The sequence below is a fragment of the Psittacula echo genome (assembly GCF_963264785.1).
Source record: "Psittacula echo genome assembly, chromosome: 1".
Classification (NCBI taxonomy): Eukaryota; Metazoa; Chordata; class Aves; order Psittaciformes; family Psittacidae; genus Psittacula; species Psittacula echo.
This window is the reverse complement of record NC_137735.1, coordinates 108,504,371-108,516,438: the sequence shown is the minus strand read 5'-3', so window position 1 is coordinate 108,516,438 and position 12,068 is coordinate 108,504,371. Positions and strand designations below refer to the sequence as shown.

The following is a 12,068-nucleotide window of genomic DNA, read 5'->3' as shown; positions in this document are numbered from 1 at the left end:
CAGAATTAAAAAACTGCACTAAAGAGAAGATTACTTGGGTGGTAGAATGCTTCTACTTTTTTTTTTTTTAACAGTAATGATAGAGGGACAACACAGTGTTTTTCTGCAGTGCAACACCAACCTGTTTGCCTGTCATCCTCACTCACATGTCATCTCCCTCTTTATTTGTATGGACAGAGATGAGCAGTATCAGGTGTCACCTCAGGGATAGCTATGGGATTGTGAAATTAACTGTGAAGAAAGAAAGATTAGATAAAAATTTCCTCAATTGGCAAAGTAGATATCCCTATTTATTTTCTTCATTTGAGATGAAGCTAAAATATTACTAGCAAAACCAGTATATAAGCACTACATTTCAGTTCTTTCTGAAATAAGTATGGTTGACTATAATTGTGGTTTACTCAAGAGCAACTACTGCTCTGAAGGAAGGATGTCTTTATAGTTTCATCCCTAATCTGTGTTTTACCATAGACAATTATATACTTGTGTTAGTCATCACTTGAACTGACCAAATCTTCAGGGGCATCTCAACTTGTTTTTCCCATCCTCTATTGAAATACAATATACATGTAATCGTACATTGACTTCACTTTTGTGTCAGGATCTTGAGCTAAGTAATTGCCTTATGACCCTGCTTCACAGAGACACTGTGAGCTTTCACAGTGATCCCATGTGACATCCTTCTAAGCAGGGAAACTACTACCTTGTGTTTGTGAAAGAAATTAAGATGCACAATTTTAGTGTGTGCAATACATTAAATTTCCTGAATTTCAACATGCAAAAATAAAATTGACATTCTTGGTGCCTAAATTATTAATTTTCTTCTTTCATGACTATAAATCCTTCTTAAAAGTCATCAGCTCAGGAGAGACTTTGTAACAGTGGAGGTTGATGATACATCAAAACATTTTCATCTTGATGAGCATCTCGAAGCTGAGATGACTCCTCAGTTGACATTTTCTGGCCATGCTGATAAACCTTACAGCTAGATGCCAGTCATGATTCTTATTTTACACATATCGTTGCCTCGTGGCACATATTTGAGACTGATTATTTCTTAGTGGAAGCATTAGAACTTTTCAAACAGAACTTCCTTTAGCATTTGTTTTATTTCCCTTTCAGGTCACTTCTTTCAGCACGCCACCAACCCCAGAACGCAACAATCGCCCATCCTTTTTCTCTCCATCCCTCAAGAGAAAAGTGCCCCGAAATCGCATTGCTGAGATGAAAAAATCACACTCAGCAAATGACAGTGAGGAGTTCTTCAGAGATGATGACGGTGGAGGTGAGAGGAGTAGTATCTGCTAAACAGACTTGTCTGGAGAGGGCACAGATCCCAGTGATGAATTTCATGAAAGGTGAAAAATAAACAGTGGCCTTAGTCTGGCCTATGCTGCCTCCAGTGCGGACAGACCTGCTGTGGACAGGAACAGCCCATGAGGACCCATTTTGCTTACTTCTGCTGTGTGCAAGTGTGAAACAGCAAGAGAATTATACTTATCCTAGCTACCAGAGTCAGGTTCTTCTGACTTGATGATCACAATGCTCTTGGCATAATGGTAATGTGTGGGGAGATGGAATAGCCTCCTTCCTCCCACACTGTTAATGCATCTTGCTAGAGTAGCTGCTGTTACATATTTTTCCTTTGCTAGGACCTCTTTGTTTGGATCAGGACCTACTTTTAAACAAATGAATCCCAGAGCTTGGATCACTCTTGTCCAGAATTGCTCCGTTCACTTCAACATCTGCTTTTAGCACTGTGGCACAGGGCTTATTTTTTCATGGGAATGGAGGGAAAGTTCAGAAACACTCAAAAAATGCAGCATATGCATTCCTGGCTGTGGAAGAGACCTGCAGCTATAAAACATGTCTCTAGCTGACAGTGGACTTGGTATCCTTTTGTTTAAAAGTTATTTGTGAACTTCTAATTATGAGAAGAATGGCACTACTGAAGCGTACCAAGTTTGGCTGAGGGCATATTAATGCTGACTCTCCCCTATCTGGTAGATGTCAATTTTCTTCATAAGAAACAATTTTTCTTCTGTTAACACTTGTGAATTTCTACATGAGTAACTTCTTAATTTTAGGCATATTCTATTTTTTTGTGTATGGGTCAGGATTCTGCTTGTGCAATGTGGTAGCAAAGGCTTCATTCCCTCTCCTGGCTGCTTACAAATGCTGCCAGCTGCTGATACCATTCATTAGCTTCAGTTGTAAATAGTGAATTCTGTGTCAGGCAAGACCTGACTGATAAAAAAAAATAGTAGTAGTGTATTGCATGTGACTTACCTCTAGACAATGAATAGCAGGCTTTCCTTTGTCTTCCTTTTTTTTACTTGACTTTCAGGAGTGTTCCAGTGAAACACAGAAAGTACAACAGTCACCTTGAGCTTGCTGTCTTTTGCCTTTACAGATCTGCACAATGCAACGAATCTGAGGTCACGGTCCTTATCCGGAACAGGACGTTCTCTGGTGGGCTCGTGGCTGAAGCTGAACAGAACAGATGAAAACTTTCTACTCTATGCACACTTAACTTACATCACTTTGCCATTGCATCGGATTTTAACAGGTGAGCTTTAGCATGTTTTACACATAAGCAGAGAGTCCTTTAGTTCCTAGACAGTCTTCTGTATCAGGGGATTCCTCTATTAAGACAGAGAAAAAAGTATTCTTTGTAAGGAAACATCACAAACCTCATTTGCTGACTAGCAGCAAATCAGTATGAACAAGTAGAAGGGTATCAACCTGTACTCTGGCTGCAGGCTGATTTTGCTCTGTGATGGTTCAGGCAAGTTGACAAACACCCAGGGGAACACTAGTTGCTTTAATACTGGAAAGTTCATCCATCTCATGAGTGTATGCAACTTGTTGTAAGCCCATCCACTGACATCAGTAGTTGTAGCAAGACTTGTGGGTGGGAGGGTTACAGAAAGGCAGCTCTGGAATTTGGAGTGACGTCCTTTGCCAGTTTTGACTCTTAGATTTGGTTTCTATCTAAGTTGCTTGGACTGGTCAGAGTTAGGCAAGATGTCTGTAAATCTGTCAGGTGTCCAGTGTCTTTAACTAGACATAATGATGTTTGTGTGTCATACCATGAATCATCAGAGTCCCCTATGTTGTTGGTCCAGCTATGTCAATTACTACACTGATGAAAGCCAACTCTGCATTTGTTCAGCTGAGCTAGGATAGTACAGTAAGTTGGGTTTTACATTCTGCAGACAGTTAATGAAGTTTTGATTTTCATCCAAATAACTCTTGACTGCCTACAAATACGGGTGGGCTACAGAAAACAATTGGTCTGCTTGAACTCTTTATCAATCAGCAAGCCTGTTAGCCTTTAAAAGGATCCAGCTTGCAGAGTGAGGATGCCTGTGGAACTCTTGAGATAATTCTGAAAACTAAGAAAACAGCAGTGGTTAAGAGCTGTCTCCTGTGTCTAAACGTAGTAGCAATTTCTTTGACACAGACATTGCTGGTGCCTACTACTGGAAACACCCAGACCTGGACTGGCTGGAGAGTTGAGCTGTGAAAAATGTGATGAAATATAACAAGGGGAAGTGTAGAGTGTTACATCTGGGTAGGAACAACCCCAGGTTCCAGTACAGGTTGGGGAATAACCTATTAGAGAGCAGTGAAGGGGAAAGGGACCTGGGGGTCCTGGTGGATAGGAGGATGACCATGAGCCAGCACTGTACCCTTGTGGCCAGGAAGGCCAATGGCATCCTGGGGTGTATTAGAAGGGGGGTGGTCAGTAGGTCAAGAGAGGTTCTCCTTCCCCTCTACTCTGCCCTGGTGAGACCACATCTGGAATATTGTGTCCAGTTCTGGGCCCCTCAGTTCAAGAAGGACAGGGACCTGCTGGAGAGAGTCCAGCGCAGGGCGACAAAGATGATTAAGGGAGTGGAGCATCTCCCTTATGAGGAAAGACTGAGGGAGCTGGGTCTCTTTAGTTTGGAGAAGAGGAGACTGAGGGGTGACCTTATTAGTGTATATAAATATATAAAGGGGGAGTGTCACGAGGATGGAGCCAGGCTTTTCTCGGTGACAACCAATGGTAAGACAAGGAGTAGTGGGCTCAAACTGGAACACAAGAGGTTCCACTTAAATTTGAGAAGAAACTTCTTCTCAGTGAGGGTGACAGAACACTGGAACAGGCTGCCCAGGGGAGTTGTGGAGTCTCCTTCTCTGGAGACATTCAAAACCCGCCTGGACACCTTCCTGTGTAACCTCATCTAGGTGTTCCTGCTCCGGCAGGGGGATTGGACTAGATGATCTTTTGAGGTCCCTTCCAATTCCTGATATTCTGTGATTCTGTAATCTTCTCGGACAGAAAGAAAGTTTGATCTCAGGCAAAACCATTGCTGAACTCCAAAATCTAGACCAGAATAAAGTTTGAATCCCCTGGAATAAAGCTGTGGTTCCAGCTCAATGTAAAGTTCTGTCTCTAACCTTGGAAGATCCTTAGAATTGTTACTTCCTCTAAGAACTTGAAATCTTCTTTCTTCTCTTCCTATCTGGCAGGTGGGGTGACTGCTGAATAGTTTTTTCTGAGCTGTGGGCTTTTGATCAGTGCCTGCTTTTTCTTGTGTGGGTCTAAAAAGAGGACACACCTTGTCTATTACACAGTGATTGTAGTAGTCTTGTCTTCATTTGCAGGCTCAGCTCTCAGAGCCTGTTGCAAAAGTAGACCGGCTTTTACTCTACAGAGAAGGAAATCGTAGCTGGTAAGGTAAAGGTGGAAATTATAATTAGCAAGGAGATGTTTCTACATTTGCTCTTTCACTGTAAGTAGAGATTGATTTCCATTTAGAAGAAATTACAGATTCCAGTAAAAATTGCTCCTCTGTAATTAAGGGTGGATTTTGAACAATGGTTCAGCAAAACATGCAATTATGCCTTATGATAATTGTGTTGATGATCTTACAGCTAGTTAGCTGGAGTTATCAAGCTCACTCATTCTCTCACCACAGGCATTCTGGAGTTCACAGAAGATGTATTGTTCCTGCTGGCATTTAATACTTGCTTAAGTGGGTGGCATAAATGCCTCCATGCTCAAATATTTGCTTTGAGCTTGAACATCCTTTCTGAGACTTAATTTGTTTAACATACGGTTGCAGGAGTTGGTGTATATATTGAGATGCACAGAAATAGGACACAAAATGTCTGGGCTCTAAGGCAGAATTCTAATCTGCAGTTTTTCACTACCTGTGTTTGCTTTAGCTTGGCACATTGGGTAGAGCCCATTTTCAGTGCTTTTTTGGAATTAATGTACTTGTGCTAATGGCAGCTTTCCAGCAAGTGGGAGCATTACACGTGGGGCAGGGTAAAGCGGAAAAGATGCTCATCTCCCTTGGGTAATTTAGGAGGCCTGTACTAAGAAACTAAGTCCCAGCGGCAGTGATCAAAGCGCATTTTAAAATGTCTGGAGTTTATACATATTGATAAGACTTCCTCTGCTCTGAGCCTTCTCTCCATGCTAGATTATCACACTTCTCTCAGCCTCTCCTTGTGTGTCAGATGATCCAATCCCTTAGTGCTCTTTGTGGTCCTTTACTGCATTGACTCCGCTATGTGTCTTTCTTAACAAGTGTGGCTGGAGCCCTCTGGAGTTGTGGATCAATTTTTGTGCAGCTGTGTATGAACAGCCTCTTAATTAAGTCATAATTAAGCATGTGCTCCCTTTTCCCATGCTCTTTGTTCTCTGTGTAGTTTTGAAAAGGACATAGGAACACAGTTTCCAGATACTTACATACTGCTGTGCCAGCACGCTGGATTTACTGTCCACATTTGGAAAGATGCCCGTGATTATGACAGATATTTTACAGGTTCACAGTCTGTCACATGTGGACAACATGGAGCTGAGAAACCAGCAAAAGGAGTGGGCTTTATGGCAGTTTTTTTGAGTGCAGAAATACAGGCTTCAAGCTATAAGAATGCATTAAACAGTTGAATAAATAATTCCCCACATCTTCAGACCAAAAGTCTGTCTAAGGGTCTTGGGGATTTCTCCAAGAAAAGAAAAACCCTTGGCATCCCGTCTAATGGCACTTCCACTTGTTTCTCTGGAAGATTACACCACGATGTCTGATGCACGTTGTTTCATCCTACTATAAATGATAATTAATAGATCAGCTGTCATCTCTACATGATGGGATATATTTGTGGCCTACCATCTTTCAACTAGGATGCAGCTGGGGAGGAATTAAGTTGGACTTTAATAGGCAAAGTCACATACTCATTGTGTTTTGAATTCCTTTAGCAGGATAAGGGGGACTGTGCTGCAGTCCGCAATTGCATCTCCGGTTCTTCATGCTTTCTGGTGCTGTGGCAACTTTCAGGAGCTTTTCTAAGTTCGCTGTATCTCTTTGTTTTTCCCTCTTGCCCAGATATCCTGGAAGTGCGGCAGAAACCAATTCTGATGACATAGCAGAGAGCGGGCACTGCCTTGGAGCCTTGTTGCCAAGTGCCTAACCACAGCGGTTTTCTGTGCTAACACTACCATCTAGTGTTCAGGAACATAAACCTCCGCAGGAAAAAGGGAAGTCCAAGAATACCAGCCGATCAAAAGTGCCTCTTTCTTCCTTCCTCTGCTGTCATACACCGAATGCCCACTTGCAGTACATCACCTGAGTGTTTCTGACTGGAAGAGAACTTTGAGCAAGATAAAACGAGAAGGGGCTGTGTTTAAAACTAGTCAATGCTTTAGGGACAGTTTGTTACTGTGTTTACTTTATAACTAAGAAACCAACAACATGTACAGAATGTGTTAAACTTTATATTCTTTGAAAGAAACAACCTGAGAATTTCATAATGATGTGCTAATGAACATTGTTCCATAGACTGTCACCCATACACTCTCCTTGTCGGTTTGGCTTAAATGTTTGTCTGAATGTGTGTGTGTGCGTGTGGGGATTGAAGGGGTGAGAGAATAATTTCCTGCTGGGAAAGGAAAAGGAAAAAGATGGTACAAAGATACATCACCATTTTGGTACGTGCAGCGGCTCAGAGCTTAAGAGGCTGAAAATGCTCCCATTTATTCACATGTCAGTGTTAGGACAGGTGAACTCTGCTGACAGATTTTTGTATCTACCAAAGAACAGCAACATTTTCATCCTCAAGAACTGGCTAAGAAAATGAGCCAGTGAAAAGAAGGCTAAAATGTGCTGCTATAGTAAAGCTGAGGTTCATATCCAGTACTAATGCTGCTTATCTCTCTGTTAGCTGCATCGATACAAGTTTGAGTCTCAAGTGGAAAAATAGGAGGCCATAATGGGACTCCAGAATCTAAAAACCTTACCAATAACCAATATCCTCCTGCATGCACTGGACTTCAGAGTACATAAAGTCATCCTTGTGGTAGTATTTGTAGCCAAGGAGAGCATGAGAGCTGATTAATGGTTGGGCAGCTTGCCTGGATTCTTTATCTCCTGGTTGGTGTTTCACTGTACCGTTACATGCCAAAGCATGGCGCGTTTTCTTGAAAGACTAGATTGAAATGTAATACTGCTCTAAGAAGTGACTAAAAATGCATAGTGGGAAGCCTGAAGGTTGTGTCAGGAGCTCTCAGGAAAAAAGCCTTATGTTTACAGGTAAAATGCAGCTTTCTCTACATAGCAGAACTCTGCTGTCCTTGACATTTGAAAAGCTAAATGATTCAATACTGAGACTACTGCAGTCTGGTTCACTGTTTTGATATGGGAGCCAGTCAATACTTAGTTTACTTACGACTGCATAACTGGCACAGCAGTGGGTTGGGGTAGTGTGTTGCTTAGGGCATGGGAAACTCCATACATGCACAAAGGGAAAGTGAGATGCCATTTTTGTCACTTTTCAGACTCTAAGCGCCTCAATCTAATGCTGTTGCCACAGTTATGAAGTGGCACGTGCTTGGAGTCTGTACTTTCGTCTCCCTCCCAAAGTGCTTTGTTGTTATTCTGCCAATAGCGTATGATGACTTAACCTCTGGAATAGGACTTTCTGCCTTTTTTCCTCAGATTCCATGGGAATAGTTCCACTTCAGCATAAAGGTAGAGATTAACTTTATCATTCAGCCCAACATGGTGAATCCAGCATGGTAAGGAGGTCTTTTTCTATTTGAGGCTAGGCCCAGCAGCAGTCACCATAGCACAGAGTGATGGAATTTCTAGGCAGCACGCGTGCATGGCAGGGACAGCTGACCAGTTTTCAGTTTGCTTCAAATGTGTTGCAGCAGCGTTAGAGAAACGTTCATTTTGTCATTACCAGCACAGCCACTTTTCACATTGCAGCCTTTTAACTTTGCTCTGTGGGACTATGTGGTACTCTCTGTGTGTGTATGTCAGGGTGTGCACATGGTCTAACCTGAGGCATGTAACTTGAGTGCCTAGGCTTTCTTCCTGAGCCAGGTTAGAGAGGTGGAGTCCTAAGTCAGCAGCTGAAGTGTCCTCTCAAGGAGCTCACTAGGCAGCTTAGGTGCTTACCTGAGGTCCTGAGGCAATGTGCCTAATGTCAGTCAGTAGAAATATTCTCCCTGTGCCCATGCTGAGAGAGTTAAGCCACTCTTCAGCTAGAAGACCAGTCCTACTCTGAAGCCTCTCAAGATGCTCCTTATTCTGCACTTTCATACTGATGGGCCAGGCCAATCAGTGTTCAGTTTTCCTTTAAATATTCAGTATGGAGGGAAGGGAGAGAGGGTTAATATTTGTACTACTAGTGACAATTGATATGTTTCAGTCAAACAGTTAGAGGAATAACACACGTGAAAAGGAAATGAATCCAGATTGGAACCCCAGTGCTAGGTGCCTGAATACTTCTCGGTTGACAGTAATTTGAAATGCTTGTTATTGTGTATAACATTCAGATAGGTTAATTTCACGTGATCTGGAAGACCGAGCAAATCTTGCTGCATAGGAGTTCAGAGCAAATGAATGATTATAAACTAGTACATTAGTACAAGGGCAATGTTACAGAAGGTACAGTTCAGATCCCACACCTGTTATGCAGGAGGTATCATCTGCTTGTTATATGTATGCGGGTGGATTTTGATACCTAGTTTTTGAAGGACTGCAATGTAAATGTCCTAAAAAGAGCCAATTTATTACTTGTATCTTGCTAGTGGATATGCTGTAGGTACATAGCAGGTACAAGGTCTCGCCTTTTCTAATAGAAAATGGTACAGGTATGCCCAGATGTACATCCATAGAAAACAGAGTTCAAAAAGTCTACTGAATGTCAATAGTGCTTTCTGGAAACAAGTAGATGTGCCAGATTCTCAGTTATTCTTTCTCTAAACTTAGACTTCTTATGTATTGTCCCTGGCTCCCACTTTCTGTTATCAAGTGGGGGGAAACAGTTTCCATGTTTTGTTCTGCTTTTAAACAAACCCTGGAAACTGTAGTTCATTGTCCTTGTATAGACAGATTGACGGGGAAGATAACTAAAGTTCTGCTTGGGTCAAAATGGCACAGCTGGACCCTTAGCATGCTATTGCACTAAACCAAAAAAAGAAAAGGGAATGTTAGTAGGAGCCTCTCACCTGTTTAATTTGGAGGGGCTCTTAATTCTGTAGCTCCTAACCAGTGAACCATTTGAGCCTCTGGGCCATTTAAACAATTGCTGAGGAATAAACTGGTGTGTTCGGAGTGCCATAAAGGCTGTGTGGCTGTCGATGTCTTAACTGTTGGAGCACAATGGTTTTCATTAGTTATGTGGATGATTGAGAATGCAGCATGATTAAGAGATTTGGGAGGCTCTGCAGAGCAGCTTTATTTATTTACAGAATCCCACCATACCTCATTGAAGTAGTTAACTTCTTCCTTCTGCTCATTCACTCTCTCTGGAGATAGAGGTTTACTACTTGAACTCTCCATAGATGACGTATCTTGATAGATGCCAAATGCAAGGATGTAAATCTTCTCACCCTTTAACAGGTTTCTCACTGCTGTTGATTTAAGAAGTAAAAGCTGTTGTTTTCTAAAGAAAGCTCTTAAATTAATTAATTTGTATTAGCAGATTATTGCTCTGCCTTAGAGACAGTGACATGTGTGAGATTGTGTTCTCTTATAGCCAGCCAGCGCAGGGTGGGTTCCAAGTCTCCTTCTAAAAGAAGCCATTTTTAGAAATGCCACAAATCTCTCTTGGCTAATCTGATTCGTGTAGGTTCACATTCCTTCTCTTTTTATTCTCCTGGTCTTCATTGTTTACAAGACTTAAGTGTGTTTGGCTCTGGATCACTGTTACTCAGTTTTACATTTCTGGGCACAGTTTGCTTTCCAGAAAACAGGATTGTTTGCACAGGTGAGTTATTGCAGTAAAACAGTTTTCCCAAAGTATATTCTTAAACCAAGTTTTAATTAAAACACTGAAGGCTCTGGCTCTGCAGACAGATTTCTTCTGTCAGACCCTGATGTAGAGAATCCCACCTTGTCACTGAAGTTCCGTATGGATGTGGAGTCCACATACGTAGTCTACACTCCAAGACTATTGATCTGCTTCTTGACAGTCACTGATTTTTCCCTTCCCAGACGATTGCTTGTCCTGTCTTTTGTAGTCTGAAGCTTCCCCTTATTACAGACAGATATAAGATAAAATCTTCAGAAGTGCCTAAGCCCTGTTGTTATCCAGTGGGGTTTAAGAACAAATGTTTATTTAGGGAATTAATGAAGTAGTCTTAAATTCTATCCATGTTGTGTGTAGCAGCGTCAAGAAATGGCAAAATTTATAGTTCTTGGAAGAACAGTTCATCTCCTATGGACTCACCCTTTGTGTTTGAAAGACTTATGGTCTCCAAAGGTCACGGCTGAAAGCTCTGGAAAATGGATTCCTTGTGGTTACAGCAGTCAGATATCTGCGAATGCCGTATCTTGTTTTGTGAGGTACGACTAGAAGTGTGTCACACTGGTGTGTAGAAATTCTGTGTCAAAAATAGGTGTGGTAGAATCCAGTTAAAGGCATTGTGAAGTGAAAGCTTTTACACCAAACCTTAAATGAAAAAGTATTTTGCACCAGAATGTAGCTGTTTTGATGCTTGGTCAAGGTAATACAAGGCTGCAAGCAGGTTACAATGTTGAACGTTCTCTGTGTAAATATATAAATATTCTCAGCCTACTTTTATCAGACTAACACATGTTGCATGGTTTGGGTTTTTTTGCCTCATTGATCCATCAGTGTTGATTAGAAGATGATGGGCTGAAAATCATGCTGGCACTATACTGAGCCCTTTGAACAAAGAGCAAGGAGAACCTTTGTGCACCAAAAATGGAGTTGACTTTGCATACGGCAGCAGTGAAGAAAGTGTTGGACCCTGCAGCCAATAAACAGACCTCTTAAATGACCATGAATTCTGTTAATAGTGTTTTCTCTCTACTGTGCCTAGTGGTTTTTGAGTTTGAATGTATTCCTTACTGGTAGTGAGCATAAAGGGTGGAATAATGTGCTGTGGCACTTATGGTGAGATTGCCAAATAGGCACCCAGGAGGCAGAGCCTCTTTATCCTTTGTTGCAGGGGGAAGCCAAAAAAATACCGGGCAATTCTGGTAGAAGTGTGGCTATTAATAGCAACTGCATGCTTGAAAAATGGAACACAGACTCTTGAATTTCTCCGTCATTGTAACTGGGGGTGTGATGATGGGGAGATGTTGACTTATTTTTGCTAACCATTAAGTGTATCTTCATGTGAGAAGTAGCTTCCATTTGCAGGCATAAAGTGGGTAGGTCCAGAGCTATGAACAGAATTAAGGTGTAGGGCTAAACAGCATGATAGTGGCTAATGGCAGGAAGTACAGTTCGGTGACAGGCGCTCTCATGGTCTCAGCAGTTCATGGTTCATTTGTGCAAGATCTACACTTGTCATGACAAGTCTGTTTTGATTTTATTCTTATTGTTTGGTTGATTTGGGATATTTTTGGTGGAGTTTTTTATCAAACTATCACAAACCAATGAAGAGAAGAATCACGTTGTGGCCTGGCTTTAGGATAGCGCTTTTAGGCTACATCTAAAATAAGTTCTGCATCGTTAATCAGGCAAACACCAATTAATATTGCTCTTAAATCTTTCAGTATTCAAGCGGAGAAATTCTTAGTGGCTGTTCT

General features: G+C 41.7%; 1 protein-coding gene across 4 annotated transcripts in view; it reads left to right on the top strand.

Annotated features, from left to right (window-relative positions):
• The window catches only part of KIAA0930, a 74,709-nt gene extending 63,397 nt beyond the window's left edge, over positions 1-11,312 (top strand). For all 4 annotated transcript variants that reach the window (XM_080639209.1, XM_080639208.1, XM_080639207.1 and 1 more), the window contains 3 exons: positions 1,123-1,285; positions 2,414-2,569; positions 6,387-11,312. In XM_080639209.1, coding sequence (XP_080495335.1) covers positions 1,123-1,285; positions 2,414-2,569; positions 6,387-6,427 — 360 coding nt within the window. In that variant the 3' untranslated portion in view covers positions 6,428-11,312. The remainder of the gene's footprint in view (positions 1-1,122; positions 1,286-2,413; positions 2,570-6,386) is intronic.
• Positions 11,313-12,068: the final 756 nt, after the last annotated feature.